Source organism: Aplysia californica, unplaced genomic scaffold (assembly GCF_000002075.1).
Source record: "Aplysia californica isolate F4 #8 unplaced genomic scaffold, AplCal3.0 scaffold00063, whole genome shotgun sequence".
Taxonomy (NCBI): domain Eukaryota; kingdom Metazoa; phylum Mollusca; class Gastropoda; order Aplysiida; family Aplysiidae; genus Aplysia; species Aplysia californica.
In genome coordinates, this window is record NW_004797333.1 from 1,727,291 (window position 1) to 1,747,860 (window position 20,570).

Below are 20,570 nucleotides of genomic sequence, written 5' to 3' on the forward strand. Positions count from 1 at the left end.
AAATAAGATCAAAGTAGTGTAATTTATTTGGCAGTGAAAGGAGGGAATAGAAAATAAAGAGTAGAGAAATGTAGGTGGTAAAGAAGTGATAAGTTGTAAGAGTAGTAGATCAAGAGTCTGGTAGTAAAATGAAAGACGAAGACAAGCAAAGGATGAAGGAGGAAGGAAGTCAGAGGCAAGGAGGTTAAAGAAAGAAAGTAGGAGCAGAGCATGCGCAAAGCATCGGAAATGGGAAGTAGGTAGAATGATGGGAAGCACTTCCAAATATAGAAAGATCTAAAAATTTTTGACGTCACAGCACAGACAACTTTACCGGAAGCCATCCTTCTGTTGAAAAACTAAGGGCTTGTCCGGTGAGTAATCCTTGGTTATCAAGACTAATAATTGTATTAAAATTTCGACCCACACACATTAAACACATTGATATCAATCACATTTGACTGACGCCCTAACGTTAGTTGCTACGTAACTGGTAAAAGAGACAGTTCGAGGACAAAAGGGTGTGGCTTTTGACTGAGCTGTGTAATTCGTATCAACCATTCCACTTCACTTTTTGACTCGCCCATCGCTCACCAGTAGTTTCAGTTATTAGCCGTTGGCACCAGGAAAGTCATTGTGAGTAGGTGATCCAGGTTTACATTTAGATCTAGATCAAATACAGGTATTGGAATGATTACATGTTTGTACTGAATCGATTCTTTACATAGATTTTGCAAGAAATTTGTATAGAGGCGATCTGTCTAGAATCAAGAACAGGGTCAGCTTTGACAGACTGACAATAATTTTCGAATTAGAAACCCCTTCCTGATAATCTTCGACCTTTTATTTTAATGGCTTTGACTTTAAAAGGATAGGCCTTGGACTAGGTCTAGAATCTAGATGTTTTAGTTTCTAGCTAGGAGTACAAACATTGTTGTAAATTTACCCTTTTGATATTTTTTGTGATTGTTTCAAAGTTAGGCTAGCCTTCTTAGCCTTCTTTCTATGTTGTTGACTAATAATAAAGGTCCAAAGCCAAACCCCATCTCTTGGCCCGGCCCAAAGGCCAAAAAGTTGTCAAAAGCAGCCCAATGTTTGCCTCGAGTTTGAGTCTTGAAGTTTACAGTTCATTTCATCTTCATACCAGGTAGCTTCACATTCTCTCCCCCAATTCCTTTCACAAGGAGGGATGCTATAGGCATAGGCTAAAATCAAAATGAGTCTTTGATTCTTGTAGCCTGCTTGTGGTTTGTAATGGGAAGTGGCTATTCTCACCCGGGGTGAGAATAGAAATACGATCGATCTCTCACCCCGGGTGAGACTTGCCACCGTAGGCTATTCTCACCCGGTGTGAAACAAGACCTGTTTTTCCTAATTTCGGAATGCTTTCTAAAGGCAAAGAAAAGATTACGTTATAGCACAAAAGTAAGCTAATTTTATCGACTACAAAGATGCTATGGCTATTTCACTTTTCGAATCGAGCCGAACTACGGGGGTCGCCATTTTGTTTTGCCCGGAAGTTCTCGCAAGATCTACTCCTCCCCTCTTCTCTCTCTCTCTATCTCTTTCTGAATACTGCCTATCGGTGTGGACGATCAAATTGACCAAAACAAAGTTAAAAATTAATGTTAAAGCACAAAAGTACATTAATTAGGTTGTCTACAAAGATACTACGGCTATTTAACTTTTCGAATCGAGCCGAACTACGCGTTCTCTCTCTCTCTCTCCACTACCCACAGACAAAATTGTACGCTTTTAGTAGGCTAACAGTAGTAATGAAACGTTTGTTCACAGCACAGAATTCTACAATTTTTCTGTTATCACAGTGTAGAATTCTGTGGTTCAGGGTGAAAGCAAAATTGGTTGACCTAGATCTAGGCTATAACGGTGAACGCGCACCGGGTGAGAATAGCCAAAAGACTCGCCTGCACTATTCTCACCCGGGGTGAGAATAGAGGTGGCCTTGTAATGAGAGTATACTGTACAGCACCCTTTCAGTGGTGCGACTCTAATCTGTGGATAAAAAGTCTGATAAGTTCAACTAACTTCTTAAATGCCAATGGTCCCCACGGGGCATCAGGGTCACTTAGCAGTCAGAGCGTGTCTACAAGTGGTACTACTGGAAACGCGTTTTCACCGTGTAGATCTCCCGTGTGGTTTTTTTAATGGGATTGTAATGAAAGGAAGTGGCTATTCTCACTTCAGGTGAGAATAAAAATATGATTGACCTCTCACCTCGGTGGAGACTTGCCAGCGTTGGCTATTCTCACCCGGTGTGAAACAGACCTGTTCTTCCTAATTTCTGAATATTCTGTCTGTCGGCGTGGGGATGATCAAATTGGCAAAAACGAAGAAAAAAATGATGTTATAGCACAAAAGTAAACTAATTTGGTGGTCTTCAAAGAGCCGAACTACACCGATGGCCATTTTGTTTTGCCCAGAAGTTCTCGCTACCCCTCTCTCTCTCTCCCTATCTCTTTCTCCCCCTTCCCCCCTTCTCCCCCTCCCCCCTTCTGTCTCTCTCTCTCTCTCTCTCTCTCTCTCTCTCTCTCTCTCTCTCTCTCTCTCTCTCTCTCTCTCACTCAGACATGCACTCGCACACACACACACACACACACACTCACACATACACTCTCACACACACACACACACACTCACTATCCGCCGACAAAATTGCAGGCTTTCAAAGAGCCGTGAAACGTTTGTTTTGTGGTATCTTGGTGAACCCACACCGGGTGAGGATAGCCAAAAGGCTCGCCCTCTCACCCGAAGTGATCGGCCTGAGCCTAGGTTTCTCAGTAAGCCTAGGTCTTGTCAGTAGACCTAGGCCTGAGCCGATGCACTAAGCGGTGAAAGCACACCGGGTTAGAGTTAGCCAAAAAAGGCTCACCCTCAGGGTGAGAGGCCTACAACTGCGCTATTCTCACCCAGATACTGTCAGTCTTTTATTGCACACTCAAGCCGTCAAGTGTAACAAATGCATGAAAAAACCCTTATCATAAGTTGATGTAATTTCGAGTGGTTACTCTCATTTGAGACACTATTTTGTATACAGACAATATCAATTAATTTTCAAATGTTTTTTCATGTTAAATCTTTCTGGTTTTGTGGATTAAGTTCTAAGTCCCTTGTTCTATCCATGACCTTTTATTTCTCAGGTAAGCATTCGGGCACTCTCTACTGAGCTGGTGAACATGCATGGTCACCATGGTGTGTTGATGACCCCAAATATTTTTTTCATTATATTTGCTCAAATTTTATCTTCTGGTAACCTTGCTTGACTGGCCTTAATTCAAATCAATTTCACCATGGAGTAATATTTTGTGTTACAAATTTTATAAAAGCTCATTTGAAACATGTGAGAACTGTTTGGGTTGAAAGATGGATGTATGTCGTTTATGGGATCCATTTGACTCTGGTGTGTCTAAGAGGTTGCATTAATGTTGGCTGAAAATTCATTGGATGAACAATAAGCAACTTCAGTACCGACACCATGCATTATGAAACCTATGAAATTTCTAGGTCCGCAAACAAGCACAACGAGGAGACTTATGGGTCCACACTTGCCCCACTTCACTTTCATGGGACCCAGGGCAAAGTGATGACACAGGATTGATTGCTATGCGCGCTAATGAGGGACCAGCAGGAAAGAGAGGGTGCTTGAACATGCTTTTATCAGGATGAAAGTACACAAGACTGGCAGGACTGGATAGTTCTATCATGCCTTTCCTAGGAGAGGCCCCTCATTTAAGTAAATCATGGTACTTGCTGTTGCCTTTCTCCTTATTCAAGCAATTGAAATTCTACAGCTCAGGTTTTTAGAAATTACTTTTGTTGACATATTGTTCAATAATATTCTGTCGTTTCTTATTCTCAGGTGCTGTAAAGGATCGCCCACTACACTCAGCAAGATGAGAGAATACAAACTGGTTGTCCTTGGTAGTGGTGGTGTCGGCAAGAGTGCTTTGGTAAAGGCTTTTTTTTTTGTTTATTAACCTCACTTTCCTTCTTTTGTGTCTCTATTTGTATTCATGTTGAAGTAGAGATTTCAAACTGGCAAAGCAGTCAAAGCTTCTTGATGCTATGTTGGTAAAAGAAAATGTATTCAATCCATCGGCAAATTTCCTGTTCAGACCTACTTTGTTTAAGGGGAGCGACCCTTGATTTTGCTGATTTTGAGTCAGGCTATTCACATTGAGAAGATGGCTGATTTTTGAAGATCAACCAGTTCTTTGTCTAAAAACAGCATGGACACAATTGAGAAAGTCTTTCTCTTTGTAAGTTGCCAGTGAGAACATGAGGGTGGGTTATTATAGTGAATTTTCACAATTGTCGTTTTTCGCAAAATGTCTTTTTTTTTGGTGCAGTTTTTTCCCTACTCCTTCCTTAGTTTTCATCCTTTTGACATGAAACTTTTAAGAAACATAGATGGCAAGGCTGTCATCAATGTAACAGAGAGATATTTGCAGACACTTTTCCATTGGCAAACGATTACGCGACCTTAATTTAGAAAAGGTTTTTTACTTTTTGGGAAAATACTCAAAAAAATCTCGCTGTTTCGCTGATGGGGTCTGGTTCAGGTGTATATTCTAACCAAATTTGGTCAGTAGATAAGAAAGCCTTATGGGGTTTGAATTTCATTGTTTATTTCAAAATGGTGTCCGTTTCCATAGCAACCACTAGCTATATCAAAATAAAATTGAGTATCAAGAGATTTTACTATGCCTTCTAACTTATGTGTACTTAGATTTGATCTCGGGCTATAAACATAGAAAATGGACCTCAAGGGTCGCTCCTCCTGTTAAGAAAAAAAAAAAAAGCCAACTCATCATGAAAGTCTTTGTACTGGGACATTATTTTTCTCCTTTAATAAGTGAAGAAAAAAATTCTGTTCTGGCTGAGTATAGCTCGTCAATACTGAAAGATATTCAACTTCTCAAGCCTTAATGATTAATTATGCGCCCCCAAAGCTGTACATTAGAAATTTTCTAAAGTATTCCCTCAAATATCTAGTGGTTACGTTCTAGAACCTGTAGCGACAGGCAAAATATCCGAAGAAATTATAAATTTATTATGTTGTGTTATTTATGCTTTAGTTTACCTTCCTCATACTTTTAAAAAATACTCTCTAATGAACACTTTACTTGAAGTGTTAGAGTCAAAGATTTTCAAATAACAAAATGCCGCTATTATAATATGTTTACGAGTTAACCAAAATTAAAATTGCTTGCTTGTCAGCCAATAGTGTTGCAATAGAGGTTCCCTGGTTTTTCCTATTTTGGGCTAGAAACCGATGTAGTGATTCCTCAAAATATGGACTGTGGTGTATTTCTTGGACATCCATCCTTGATAGGGTCTCAGAAACATTTTGCCTTTTAAGATTTTCTTCATGTCTCCTAAACCAGGGTCAGCTACCTAAACGTGTTGTCACCTCCAGTGAGAAAGAGGTCTTCTTTATCTTTGTGTGATGGTAGTTCATCCCCACTTGCTTTAATCCTCTTTTTAAAACAAAAAATTAAGTCCCTCTGGGCAACTTTTATGGTTTTGCTTTTTATCTGTAGTTCATCAACTTAACAAATGTGAGGCAGCGAGGTGGAATCAGGCTCTCATCAATTTTTGGGCACATAGAGTTATTGGTATCATCTTAAAGCTTTTTTCACTTGTCTTTGATAGGATGAAAAAATATCTGTGTGTCTTAAATACAAGTCGAGATATTTGAGAATGAAGGAGGTGGGGATCACCTGTTTTCAGGGGTAAAATTAATGAGAAAATGGCCGCCAAAGATTAGTTATTTCTTTTGCTTAAAAGTCCGTGGTAACTGAAAATTCACATCTTTTGGGCCTTTAATCAACGTTTTTCAGTAAAATCCATACAAAAATGAGTTCTGTAATGGCCATAAAAGGTGTTGAGCCCAAAAACAAAAATTTGATAAAAATTCACAAACCTGCGGAAAAATGCAAGTTTCTTCACTTAAATTATTTTGACGAGCGCCTGATTTCATTACGCTGCCTCACAAATATATATGGCCCAAGCAGCTGATCTAAAAGTAGAAATTAATGCTTAATGTAAGTTTCAGGAGAAGTAATTAAGGGAAATAGCACTGTTGAAAAAGAAATGGAAGTTTTTCATTTTTTCTGTTTTAAAAATGTTTTTGTGAGAAGTTGTATGTTCTGAATGAAAGATTTATATAAAGCTTTTTTTCCCTACTTTGATTTTCAGACTGTGCAGTTTGTGCAGGGAATATTTGTGGAGAAATATGACCCTACTATTGAAGACAGTTACAGAAAGGTTGGTCCTTTTGTCTTGCTTCTTTGATTCATGTTTTGTTTCAGCTCACCATTCCTTCTGATGTATTGAGTTTTGGTTTTTGTTAAATTTGTGGTGTCCATGGTCTAGTGATTAGGCTCTCTGACACTCAGGTGTAAATGCGTTTGTTTGAATTTTGTCAGGGGCCTGGTGTGTCTTTGGGAATGTCACTTTAAAATTAATTTTCCACATTTCGTTTAAGTTAGAATGAGTATATAGGTGTAGACTGGAAAAGTTCTTAACAGTTTGTTAAAGTTTAAGCGCATTGCATGTAATCTGCAGCTTTCACTGTATGCTTCCAGGGAAGCTGAGAATGTTTCCGAGTCTTGTTCTAGGGTCTGCTGGGGTAGTAATAGTTGTAAAACACATAGAGCATGCTGTAGAGCATGGATACAGTGTATTACATTATAATATTGTCATTATATGCAATAATTGTTATTACTATCATCGTTATAGATTTTAAAAAAATAAAATTTGATTGGTTCTCAGTTGAAATTTATAATACATAGATGTCAAATTCACTTTTTAGAGAATCACAAACCTTTACGTACAATTAAGTTACATTTTGGTACATTTCATGAGAGTCATGAATGCATCCCCAGTTTAGTTTATTTAGCATTTTAGTCGAACTTGCTCTAACAGCCACCTGTCTTAGACAATCACATGTACAAACAACCTCTTCCCACTTCTCGCCTTTCATTGATTTCTTCATTATAATGATACTGTCCAAGGCACCCACTGTATAACTTAATAAGACAACCACTTTTCTTTTGGACAATGGGTGGCCGTGCTGGACAATTTTGACTGGGATGTAAATGTTAAACACAGTTTTACAAGATTTTGATGGCCCCCCTTGAGATGTTTATACAGTCAAGTTATTTCCATGAGTTTCATAGAGTACTACCACAGATAATTTGCGACAGATTGTATTTTTAAATGCTAAGTTGTGAAAGTGTCATTGTCAGATGTTGCGGGCAGACTATTTTTGAATTAATATGTGAAAGTGTGTTGTGCATGTACTACACTACTTTACATATTGGTATTCGAGTTCTTGCCGGGAGTGTTAGTGAAAGAAAGACCTGTGGTTACATATTTTCTCTTTCATTCCCATTAATATAAATATATGATGTATTCTCCTACTTTTTTTTCCCCCAGCAAGTGGAAGTAGATGGTCAACAGTGTATGTTGGAAATCCTGGACACAGCAGGAACAGTGAGTCACACGTCATCTTCATTGGTGTTATGGTTGGGTTTCATTTCAAATATTTGTTTCACATAACAGTTAGGTTTGTTTGATTTTTTGTAATTGATATGAAATGGGAAAAGGGGTGGGGAGTGGGGGGATGAAGAAAACAACTTGACAAAAATCACTTCCATCCTAGACATGGAATTGTAGATTGTAGACTGTAAGCTGACAACAGCAGATTCTTTCTCATGGCATATTATAAGGAAGACTGACAGTTTAGTTTTTTTGCCATTTGCAAGATTCATGCCTTTTTTTCCACTATTATTAACTTGTTCGCAAACAGTTCTGATATGCGAACCATTGTTCCTTCACATCTTGAATGAATAATTATTTTTTAATTTTTTAATTATTTTTTTTTGGGGGGGGGGGTTACTTTGGGATTTCACTGTAATGGTAGCTATTTGTCTTGATACAACTCATCATCTCTGCGTTTTATGAGTAGGAGCTCTGATTAGAGATGGCAAGTCCTATCCACTGCCATTTATGCATGCCTGTTTAAAGCATTTGTGCTCTTATGTATGTTTTTGGCTAATGCTGTTATTTTATTTGACAGGAACAATTCACAGCAATGAGAGATCTGTACATGAAGAATGGACAGGGCTTTTTGTTAGTGTACTCTATAACAGCACAGTCGACTTTCAATGATCTACAAGACTTGAGACAACAGATTTTGAGAGTCAAAGACACAGATGATGTGAGCAATGTTTAATGCGGATTCATTTGTGTCTGAATGAAAGTTAACTTTATATTTATGTATACATCAATGGCATTTATATAGGGGTAAAGGAAAACATTTAGTTGACGTTGCACAAAGCTGATCATTTTCCCTTAATTTGGATAAATCTTGTGCCCACTGAGGAAAAAACCCTGCTAAGACCATAGGACTCCCTTGTTTTAGAGGGTTATTTTCATGCATGTGAGAAATTTTAGGCTTGAATTTGACAGAAACTTAAGCTCAGCGTGTGTTTACTTTTCCAATCCAGCAGCCATCTGAGTTCTAGCCCTTTGGCCTGTAGCATGTTTTTAAAGATGAAAGCAAAGGAAAAGGTCTCTGTTATTGATGATAACAATTGTGTAGTATAAATGTGGGATTTCAGATAAATACATGAGGCATCATGGTGAAATCAGGTGCTCATCAAAATAACGAAATGGAAGAAACCTGCATTTTTCTGCCGGTTCTGCAATTTTATGGAATTTTTTTTTTTTTTTTTAGCTTCACGCCTGGTTTTATGTCCAATTTAAAACACATGTCTCTTTGGATTTTACTGGAAGTCACAAAACTTTGGTGGTCATTTTCTCACTTATTCTACTGTTGAAGCCAGGCGATTCTATTCAAGGTAGATAGGTATTTTTTTCATCAAAAGCAAGGCAAATGAACAAGATGTAAGGGTATACCAATGACTTCACCTGCCAAAAAATTAACATGTGCCTGATTCCACTGCATTTTGAAACACTTTTCACTTGTCTTTTCAATTTGTTCATAATGTCTGAATTTGTATATCTGAAAGCATGTACGATATTTGTAAAACTGAGCATTTGTTCTTGGTGAAATTCTTCTTGTCTCTTTCAGGTACCAATGCTCTTAGTTGGCAACAAATGTGATTTAGAGGATGAACGAGTTGTTGGAAAAGACCAAGGACAGAATCTAGCAAGGCAGTTCCAGTGTGCATTTTTGGAAACGTCAGCCAAAATGAAAATTAATGTCTTAGAGGTGAGTAGCTGTTCTGCTTTCTTTGCTTACCATTTTTGTACTTCATTGGGTTTGTGGGATGCTGGACTTCTGCTTCAACATGTGTTGGATGTGGAAGAAATTGAATTGATGTTCATATCGATGAAGAGAATGCTTTTTTTGTTTGTTTGTTTGTTTTTGGGGTATGAAGTGCAGTTGAAGCGGTGAGATGAAATCATGCTATGGATATTAAAGAATTCTCCAAGATTTGCAGCAAGTGCTCAACCTGATTTGTTGTATCAAGTGTAATAATTTTTGTTTAGATACTAGCTGGTTGCAGTTTGTTCCAACCTCATTTTTAAATTTTAATTTTTTGGTGGTGGGGTGTACTGTGGCTAAATGGTATTCTGTACCAAAGGCGGTGTTGTATCCCTGTATCCTCATACTGAAAACAGGGATTTGCTGTTTGGTCTTTGGCATAATAGTCCTTTGATTCATTGATGTCTATAGTATATAGACCTGCATGTTTGCCGACAATCGCGACCCGACCCGCGAACCGGCCGATGCTATCGCTAGGCCCACCTGTATTAGTCTATGTGCGAAGTGCGAGGCTTGGCCGACTGCTAGCGCCCCCTTTTTCTTCCGTCGGCTTTGTCGGCACTTTCGTTTTCGGGCCGACTGCTGACGTCGGCGTTTCCGACATAATTGTTGGAACCTGAGTAGAAATACGAATACGAAAAAGTACGATGACCTAAATTATCTACTTTCAGTTTGGTGCCCGAGCGGCCATTTTGAATTTCGTTTGTTTACTGATTGTTCAGATCATGTGGATTCTTTCAAGTCTAACTCACTTGTTCTACTAGACCTAGATTTATAGATCATTATAGACCTAAATGGAGGATTCATATTCCAATTCTATTGTGTCAAACCCTATTTTAGGTTGTGCTGTAATATTAATGTTGGTAAAACGCATATCATCAGGTGCGTGAATTATTTTACTGAGAATAAAGATCAGATCTAGACTCAGCTGAGTCCCTCTGTTCGGAATCGGATGCGGATTTCTCGTTCGAGGCCTATTCCTATTCACTTGTTCTACACTAGATCTAGATCTAGATTTATTTAGATCACTAAATCTATATAATATAACTATATGGAGGATTCATATTCCCATTCTATTGTATTATTGTATCAAACTCTTTATATTATAGCAATGTAGGCCATAAAATTAGTTTGTTTTGGGGTGTGCTTTTTTTTTTTTTTTTTGACTTGTTCTGGCCTTTTTACATGAGGGCCGTTACAGGTTCTTTTTTGGGGTAGGCCTAGGGGTAGGGTTTGGGATAGGACTCTTCTTTATTGTGTTTGTTCGGGTGGTCGTTCGTTCCTCGGAAGTCCTTCTTTTTATGACACTCACAATTTAATTGGGGGGGGGGGTGCGCAAAATTTTCAGACAATCTGGTTGAGGCTCACATGCAGGTCTATCTACATACTATGTAGCGCAAAAGAAATTTCCTTTTTACCAAAGTACTAAGTTTAAGTACAGCCGGCAATGTTTCCAAATATTCTGCTTGCTGTAGAATTTTAGACGCCAGGTGCTCCAGAAGTCAAGTGATTAGTGAATTTGATAAGAAATAAAGAGACATCAAGTAAGCAGTCTAAAGTGATTAGAACTATTTAATAGGTGATCTTTATGAAATGCTGTGTGCAAGAGTTTTAATCTAAGGTTTAAAAAAAGTCTTAACTCACCACCATCGCAGCACCTGTGTCGGTTTAGAAGCGACGGCGGCCCACCGCCGCTAGCGCACCCTTGTCGGTCGCGTATTTTCCTCTTTATTTCTTCTAATTGTCGATGCATATGTGGCAACGGCATAGCCCAATTACTAGAGTAACCTCCCTTTGACCACTCAGGGCAGTTTCACTTTATTAAGATGATTTCCCTTGAAGTTCTGCCTATTTTTGGAACGCGAATTTCCTTTGTTCTATTTCTGGGTTTCAAACTGGGACTGCGAAATCCTTCGGGCCTCTCAAGAAGAGACGAAGTCATTTTTACGCGATTACGCATCGGACATACGGCCCTACCACACAAATTTTACCATTAGACACTTTTTAACCGAATGTCTAGACTTCGGAGAGACCCGAAGGAAATACTTTAAATGCACAAAATTACAAGATATTTTTTTCCGTTGTTGTTCCCCACAGAATTTTAGATTTTATAAAGGCCATTAGGAAAAGTTATGAAATACATTGTTCGAAATTTTAAAGTGTTATGTAGAAAGTTGTTTTGAATTTAAATTTAAATCTAAAACCTATTTACACTCGATTTTTACCGTTTAAAAAATTTTAAATAGAAATATTGACCAGTATTAAGCCGAGAAATGAACCGTTGAGAAAAAACTCAACTTGTTTCGCACTCTCATATGACTTTGTGCAGTTGCAAGCGGCGTAAAACCCCATACTACAAAAAATAAAAAATTTCTGGGTTTTGTTTTGCCGTTGGGCAGCTGAAGTCGACCAAACGCTAACGTGATGCTCATGCCAATACGAATTAAAAACGGCTCCTAATTTTAGAGATTCTGAATCTATGTGATTCAATGAACTCAGATTCAGATGATGAAATGCAAAATAATGGTAGTGATGGTAGTTTCAGATGAGAGAAAGAGGTAGATCACCTGTTGACAGCAGTAGGAGCTAGTACGAATACTAGCTCTAGTACTGAGTCTAGTACGACGACTAATGATTCAAGCGGTGACGCTTGAAATTGTGTAGTGTAAGTCATCATAAACTTCTCAGTTCAGTTTTCTTTGTTTTGTTACATATATTTGTGTGTATTTTAGGACTGAAACTTCAACACTCTCACAAAAACAGCCAAAATATTGCTACATTGTACTGACTAGTTTGGCTATAAAAAAAAAAGGTTTGGTCCCCAAGTTTGTCGTTTTTTGAAAAGGTATAAAACATAAAAAAAAAAAAATAGAGTCAAAATTCTTTGTTCTGTAAAGTTCAACATCTCCTACTGAAACTGGCCAATTTTCATAAATCTAACATGAATAGGTACAGAGTAACTGGATTTTGAAAAAGGTCAAAAAAAACTGGCAGGCAGGAGCTTTTTCTGAGCTGAGGCGCCGGCAGCGAGTGACGTAACACTTTTTATGTGTGCAGTGTCTGGCAGTGGTGTGAATACTGCATTGTCCTTTTTTTTCATTGTTTGTTTTTGCCTTTTGTTAAATTTAAGAGCGATTCTGAGTACCATAGTCAAAAAACATCCTACAAGGTTGCTTTGCTAATTAACTTAGCCTTCAAAAAATGTCGCGGGCACTAGCCTTTGTTCTTAAAATTTTCTTACCCCTTCACAGATATTCTATGACTTAGTGCGCCAGATAAACAAGAAAAATCCCGGACCCGGTCGACAAAAAAAGAAAAAGAGTGGGTGTGCCTTGCTTTGAGATCTGATTAGGTATGTATCTTGTTTGAGGTAATGCATGTTTGAAATTGTCAGAACTATATCTGTAACGAAGTTGGTTACTAGCTTGATTAATACTTGTCTGTATGAGGTTTAAATCGGGGCTGGTGAGTATTTTTTTTCACTTTTCCTTTGACTTCGTTACACAGCCATGTGAATAGACCAATTTTGTAAAGAAAGGCGATGCCTCGCCTTTGGTTTTTTATTTCAGTTTTCTTGAAAAGGGTACAATAATGTCCATTCACTCTTCGAAGTCCTGTGCCTGCTCCCTATTTTGTAGCAAGTTCAGTTGAAAATGGACATTTGAGGCCTGGATTTAAAATCAGGCGCTTATGAAAATTATTAAATACAGCATTTTTTTACCAGTTTGGCAATTTTTATCAAATTTTTGGTTTTTTGGCCCAACACCTGTTATGTCCATGTAAAACAAGTTTCTGTGTGGATTTTACTGAAACATGTTGATTAAAGGCACAAAAAATGTTAACTTTCAGTTTCCAAGGACTCTCGAGCTATGGATGCCACCAAGTTTGGCGACTGTATTCTCATTAATTTTACCTCTGAAACCAGATAACACCCCCCCCCCCCCCCCCCCCCCCCCCCCACACCTTCTTTGGTCTCGATTTCTATTCAAGTTAGATGGGTATTTTTTTTCATCTAAAGCAAGACAATACTAAAGAAACTTTAAGGTGATATCAAATAACTGTGCATGGCAAAAAATTGACGAGTGCCCAATTCCACCCCGTTGTGACACATGTAATGTATGGCAGTACTTTCTTGATAAAAAGATGGTTTTAATTCTACAAGCATGTTGTATTTCCTTCCCATATGTTCTGAAAAGAATGAAGGTTTGATAAATTACTGAGAACGCATTAGTAGTACAGGCAAACATTGATGCTAAATGAGGTAAATGAAAGCAAATGATTTATTTAGATTCACAAACCACAGGTATTTTTTTCTCCTACTTGGCCTCTTTTGGAGAAAGTTGGTCAGTAAGGTCTTCAAATTCAATAATAAACTTTTGTATAGTCATTTACAAATACAAAAAGTTTTTCTTGTTTCCTTAGATATGAACGTTTTTAACCAATTCTGTACATGTCAGTACTGTAGAACAAATCAGAATTTGCAATTGTTTCCCTTCAGTTTTTTCCCCACACTAATCTTATTTCCTATCCCCCTTTTCCCTCTTTAATGATGATCTTTGTTTCTTCTCTAGATTTAAGAGGTAGAAGTAGATAAAAGCATTCCTTTTTCCTGTTCCTTTTACTTTTTCTTTGGCTGGTCCTTTACCTGTACTTGAAAAGAACATTGTGGGCTTTCAACCCTGGAAAAAGGTCTAAGAGCTATTCACTTTATTGTCTCTGGCAGTGGACTGACGCGAGTCACTTCATTGTTATCAAGAATAGGCCATGTCAGACTGAAAAATAATTATTGTTCACTGTCTACTAAAAAATAAGCTGAGTGTCTCGTTGGAAGAGCACTTGTTGGTTCAGGTGTAAATGGTATATTTGCCATTTTTGTTGATGCGAAAAATTGTTTTCAGTGGGTGATAATGTCTGTTATTTTACTATTTTAGAAAGGTTACAATTTTTTCAATTGAGTTCTTTCTGTTTTCTTAACCTGTATAGTCCAAAGTATGGATGGAAAACATCTGGTTCAGACGGCTACAAGCAAAATTTGAGAACAAGAAAATTACTCGGATTCATGACAACTTTGTTTTGATAAAATGGAAGTAAAAGTATTTGTAAAAAATAATCAAAAACATTTATTAATGGAGAATTAGGATTAATAAGAGAACTTTAGACAGACAAAATGGAAGCGTAAATTAAGACTGTGCTTCAAGGGCACAATGTCATCTTTAAAAACTAGTGCACCAGAATCCTTTATTAAAATTGTTCAAATAAGGTGTGACATTGAAGTTTTCATACAGAAAAACATCCCAAGAAAACTGTTTCAAGTCAAGTTGGATCAAACTTAAGAGTGGTGCTGGTCTGCTATTTTGGGTTTCTGTACTCGTATATAAAATGTTAGACATTATGTAAATATGTGGTTGAACTTATAAATTATGTCGGTCCCAAATAGTGTTTTCAGTTAAGTCTGTTGGATGTGTCTTTCTTTTCTTTTGGTTTTTTTTTCATGACCTAGTTTTTGATGGTCTTAAAATGCTAAATTAAAAGTATGTATATAGTTTTTGTTACCCTCAATTTACGTCGCACAGGGCTGGTTTTGTATATAACATATCTCCTTTGTTTTCTGTAACCAAAACTTTGAATTATGGTATTTTTATTGATACCCCCTTCCTCTCTTTCCTTCTTGGTTTTTTTTGTGTGTGTGTGTCTTTCTGGTCACAAAAATGTTTTTAAGGGAGTGCCATTTTTCCTTCTATTTTAATAAAATAATTTCTCCTTTATTAAGTTTTTTTCTGATGGAAGATATTTTTTGGTTTTGTTAAATCTTCTCACCTCCTATGATTGTTGTTTCAGGTTGAAGCTGATGCTGCAATGGTAGACAGTTGACAGAATGGATATATTTTCTAATTTATCTCATTCCCGTGATGGCACTTGACAACAATTACAGAGAGAACTCAAGATGTTTTTAGGGGCTGGGTCATTTTTGTGTCAATGTCAGTTCCTCTATTTCTCTGTGGTTTAAATAAATATTTATGTGGAATTGCTGTTGTTTCATCTATACCCATCTATTGAACACTATGACCACCTTTGCTATTTATGAACATTCACAAGTACTGTTATTGGTGATTCTTCCATTTTGAATTGTTTGTGTCTGCCCCGATGACCTCACCAGTTGAAATCCATTTCGAGAACATGTGGAAGAAACTTCTTTTGTCTACCACTTGACTCACTAAAGTGTCAGTGAAAAATTGCATTCAATGAACCATCACCAAATTGTAAACACAAAACAATGTGCCTAACCACCAATGATTTCTGCACTTGTTTAAAATTTTCAAGTGTGCTTTGAAGTCAAAGCATAGCTAAATGGCCCATTAAAGTGTTGAAGCTGCTTTCCTTATTGATGACATTTGTTTTGGGTTTTTTTGGGGGTTTTTTCGTTTATGACAATTTTATGAAGAGTCCTATGCTTTTTGTTTAGATTGTAAACCTTAGGACAAGTCTTTGTTTTTCTTTTTTGCTTGCACTAGGTTATGCACAGGAGTCTTGTAAAAAATTTTACAGCTGAATGCCCCCAAGGCAAGTGAAAAAGTACCATTTCTGTAGGGGTTTCTGTCATCTGATGAGTTGTATGTCACTTTTTCCTATGATTTTATTGTTCTTTACATATTTCAGTTATTTTTCCTTCACTTAGATTTCTTGTGCACATATTTAGAGATTTCCCTTGTTGTTTCTAAAAGATTCCTTCAGTAGAATGGGTATGCCTTTTAAGTTCATCTAGGTTGCTGTTTTTCATTGCTACCCCTTCTTCGTTGTTTCATTGTCAGATTGTCCATGGTCGATAAAAGGGAACTGTATTCTGTGACAAAAGTTGATGTTTTCTTTTTACCAGAGATCATGAGTACTTTAACCACAATCAGACCTGGGTCTGCATTGTGTCTCGTGTCCAGTATTTCCTCACTCACCCTTTGCCTAAGCTTGTGTGATTTAACAGTGTTTTCATGTTTGGTGCATTTATGAGCTGCCTGTGGAGGAAACTTTTCCATCCAGGCTTTGTACAGGAAACATTTAGGTCGGACATGGTGCGATGTATGTAATGTTGGTTGCTATTTGTTTACCGCCCATGATATTTGAGAAGTTGGCGTTGATGAGTTGTGTATAGCTAGTTCTATCCTGTCATAGAGTGGAAAGTGGTTCTCCACAGTTTCTCATTGACTAGTGGATGAAAGTACCCGAACAAGTCGGCCTGATAATACCTTAACAGTGCTTCTCGGCATACCAGTACACCCTTTGTAGCAAGGGACCAAATATTGTGCAATCTTACACATCTGCTATACGTTTGTAGCTTGGGCGTAGTCTCTACCCGTTGTGTCCCCGACCTTAGAATCGCAAAACTTATTATGCTGTCCAGCAGTGTAGCTTCTTCTCATTTATAACACTATTTGAAAGAATAAAGACATGATGGCCGACAGGTCTGGTGCTTTTTTTTGAGACTTGGAGATGACCAGGAAGCTTTACGACTATGTGTCTAGTCTCTCAAGTAAATGCCAGTCTTGTTTCCGTTCAATGTGAAGATCACAGTTGTTGTAGTGATGAAGTCCATGTAGACAAGGCATTGATGTGAGTAATTTGTTGCAGTTTTAGATTGGTACCAACAGGAATGTGGGTTATTTTTGTGTTTTACACTTTTCGAGCCCAGTTGTGATGTTTTGTAAAGTTAATAAGCTACACAGTGTTGGTGTGTACTAATACATTGCACCACTTACATTACCTGTCATGTATCTTTTTTTTTTTTTACCCTTTTTTAAAATGTGTTGTTTTTTTTTTAAGTATTGACATTGCCAGAGCACAAAACTTTCTTTAATTAAGCTAATTACTAGAAGTTCATAACTTTTTATAGAGCATGCAACGGTCTTTGGAAGTGAAACAGGCACAGATCCTGACTTCTGTGCTGTGTGTATTCTGTTTGAAAGTTGGTAGAAAAGTGAACAGTTTTTTGTCACTTACCTTAATAGACATAGGATTCCAAGCAAATTTTCTGGAAAGGGTCTACTGAACTTTTTTAAACATGGAATGAGGTTCACAAAGTTAGGAAATTCCAAAATCATGGAAGAATGCTGTTGGCGTTCATTGGTATTTCTCATTGTTTCTTCCAATATTTAGGCCAATCTGTTTTATACCAGGTTTAATTAAAGTGTGTTTACATCTAGTTCAGTGTTACTTACTCTACGAAATAGGCTACAGGTGTTACAAGCATTTTGTATTGCTTTAGGCGCAGTTTTTGTTGATGGAAGTGAGATTTTCAAAATGTTTGTTTTGGTTGACATCCACTGTGTGTATGACAATGGTTTCTGGATAACGACAGTAGTCTAAGCATAGAAGATTCACAGTAGAGACAGCAGTAAAATCGTTTCAAGATCTGGTTTAGAGATTGACTATGGTATTATTAAGAATTTATGAGTGTAAATGGAGCACTGGTTAATGAAAAAATCGAGAATAAAATTTGGAAATTTTTGCTATAATATAGAAAGTTTAATGATTAAAAAAGTTTTTTTCCCCCATTTTTGTCACAAAGCACTGTATTAGGAATGAAATTCTAATATTATGGTTTTGTCACATTCTGATAAGTTGGCTCACTTTCCACAATTACTGTCATGTTGCCTACCACTCTAAGTGTATGAATACAATTTCTGTGGGCTGAAGTGTTGAACCTTGTTTGACAAAATTATTTTTGTATGTCCAGCCACATCCAAATAACATTGTATATTCGTCTAAATTGTAATAACTCCGTGTGGAAAGCACAGCATTCTCAATCTTTTACATTCTGTTTAAGTAAGTGACACACATGTAGGCATCTGAGCCAATGAACAATCACTGGTCATTAGAGAAATTTCATGCTGTGACAGCAACAACCTGACAAATTGGATAAATTGAAGTACTAAATTCAGACTCCAGGTATTGTTAGAAGTTCCGGAAAATGTTGGATTCAACAGTATCTATACATAAAATACTAACAAATTTAGAACGTATATATTGTAGTTGACCTTTCCATAACCAGCAATGAAAAAGGATGTGATGAGACGTCTGATGCCTGTCAAGTTAATTATAATGGATTGTATCTCATTACGAACATGTAAGGGTGGTCTGGAGCTCCTAATTATTCAAGGGTGACGATTGCAATACTTAAAAAGTATATTATTATCTTTTTAATGCCATGTACATAATGCTTCGAAATATCCACTTTAAATTTAAATCATAAATCAGACTGTTGCCCGGAAATAATACTAACGTATGTCCAAGATGCATTTTTTAAGGTAAGCAAAAATTTCTTTGTTTCAATTTCTGATTCAAAAATTATTTTTTTTTAAATTTCAGCAAATTCAGAATTTTCTGTTATGGCTGGTACAATTTTACCCTTAGTATCATGTGATGCGTACGATTCTGCTGATTACGGTGATATAAATATTGTAAAGTTTTGGATTGTTGACGTGCAAGGGTATTATTTCGGAGCAGCGGCTACAACAGAAACTGTCCTCTTCCCTCTAAAACCTTTTCTCATTCTGTGGATGGCTTTGGTTCTGTTCAGAGTTTTGGAATTCGATTTTTTATTTGTCAAATCTCAATGCCACTTCTTGTCTTTTTGAAAAGAGTACACAAATGTTTATTTCAAGTTTATGCTGTCATTCGAACACTTGCTTTGGTTTATTAGGGAACTGAAAAGTGGATTTCAAGAGTGATTTCTCATGCCCAGATTTTTACACATTATTATTAGCAAAAGGTTGTTTGTCTGTTGTCAGTACTTTTTTGAAGATTTTTTTTCAGCACGGTCAAGCGCTAGATAAGCTGCAAGTAAACCAGTGTTTTACTTCCTTCAGATACAGTTTTTCCCCTTACTCAATTTTTTTATTACATTTTTTGGATAATGCTTGTAAGATTGTACAAATTACTTGTAAATTGTTAGAACTGATGAATGCTTCTTGGTTAATCATTTGTAATGCTTTTCTCTCTAAGTTGTATCATAACGCTGAACATCACCATCCAAGTTGTAATAAAGATCTAATTACTACTTATACAGTACCAATCTTATCGTCTTTTTCTGTTATGTTCTGAGTTATTTACTAATAATTTTAGTAAATTTTAGAGTTTCTGGAAGTACAAAGCTTTTTATAGGGCATATACTGTGGGTGAATTTTGCAATATAAATAAAGGTTTCATATGTCGCTGAGTATGAGTATGATCGTTTCTTTTTGTAATTTGTAGTAATTTTTCTCCTTACCTGAAAGTGGTACCTTCTTTTAATGAGAAGCTGGAGACCGTTATATTTGAGATTAGGTTAGAGATAATTCACCTACAAGTGCCTTCTGTTCCTGCAGTTTTCTCAAGTCCTGTATGTTTTATTGCAATGGATTCTATTTTGTTGCATTTAGTCTTAGATTTTCTGACTGTTTTTGCAGAAAACAACTAGCAATTACAAGGGTCGCTTCCTTAAATTCAAAGTCACTCACTCTGCAGCATTTTCTGCTTGAAAATGAAATAAAAGAGTACTTTGGTTATTTTATTAAGATTTTGCTTGTTTGCAAATATGAGAACAGTACTTCACTTAATGTTTATAATATAGACTTGCTCAACAAGAGATAAGATAGCTGAGCTGAGTGAGTAATTTACACGATTAATTGTCTGAGGGCAAATAATATATCTCCAAACAATAACATTAGTAGTCCTCATGTTCACATCAAGTCCTTCCTGTGAAAGGACTGCAAAGTGAAAACTTTCCAATATGGAGATAAGTGTAGTGTATGGCAACACTGATCAGTTTCTGTGGGAAATTGAATTTGGTGAGATGCAATAAACATCTCATTTTGTGACACTACGTCATATTTTAAGTCAAGACTATGACACCCTTGTTGCATATATATATATATATATATCTGTCCAACTGAAACATTAACTCAGTTATGGGCAGGTGCTTTGGTGTGGTTTGCTCCTTTGTCACCAAACATCTATCATCCTTATCTCTTCTCCTTTTTGTGTTTGTTACTTGCTTGTAGCACCTCTAAATCTTTGGTACTTACATTACCTAATTATGTTGCAAATGCAGTAAAAAAAATCCGCTTACTAAAACAAAAATCTGTTATGTCAGTTTGTGAAAAACTGGACTTCTGGGTTAAGATCATGTTGGAAAATTGTGGTGCTTACCTCTAAAATGTGACTTATGTTGACAATTATATATCTAAACTCAAAGACCTCATTTCTCCTTAAAGATAGGCTACATCTTGTCCTGTATTCAGAA

The 20,570-nt window shown here is 36.8% G+C and overlaps 1 protein-coding gene across 3 annotated transcripts; it reads left to right on the forward strand.

Annotated features, from left to right (window-relative positions):
- Positions 1 to 252: 252 nt before the first annotated feature.
- Positions 253 to 19,355, forward strand: Rap (small G-protein). 3 transcript variants are annotated; one of them, XM_013079781.2, is made up of 8 exons: positions 253 to 353; positions 3,857 to 3,947; positions 6,199 to 6,267; positions 7,441 to 7,497; positions 8,084 to 8,224; positions 9,101 to 9,241; positions 12,550 to 12,650; positions 15,137 to 19,355. In XM_013079781.2, exons 2-7 carry the CDS (start codon positions 3,891 to 3,893, stop codon positions 12,637 to 12,639), a joined length of 555 nt encoding a protein of 184 aa, XP_012935235.1. In that variant the 5' UTR covers positions 253 to 353; positions 3,857 to 3,890; the 3' UTR covers positions 12,640 to 12,650; positions 15,137 to 19,355. The 3 variants fall into 3 exon arrangements, with proteins under 3 accessions (XP_012935235.1, XP_012935236.1, NP_001191473.1); XM_013079782.2 differs by lacking the exon at positions 253 to 353 and adding an exon at positions 445 to 615; NM_001204544.1 differs by lacking the exons at positions 253 to 353; positions 15,137 to 19,355 and having other exon boundaries at positions 3,891 to 3,947; positions 12,550 to 12,639.
- The last annotated feature ends 1,215 nt before the right edge of the window (positions 19,356 to 20,570 follow it).

What these genes read in the sequence shown, in the direction of transcription:
- Rap (XM_013079781.2), top strand. Translation starts at nt 3,891, where the DNA reads ATGAGAGAATACAAACTGGTTGTCCTTGGTAGTGGTGGTGTCGGCAAG. An exon ending in TTGAAGACAGTTACAGAAAG is followed by an intron (nt 6,268 to 7,440) that starts GTTGGTCCTTTT and finishes TTTTTCCCCCAG; the next exon opens with CAAGTGGAAGTAGATGGTCA. An exon ending in TGAAAATTAATGTCTTAGAG is followed by an intron (nt 9,242 to 12,549) that starts GTGAGTAGCTGT and finishes ACCCCTTCACAG; the next exon opens with ATATTCTATGACTTAGTGCG.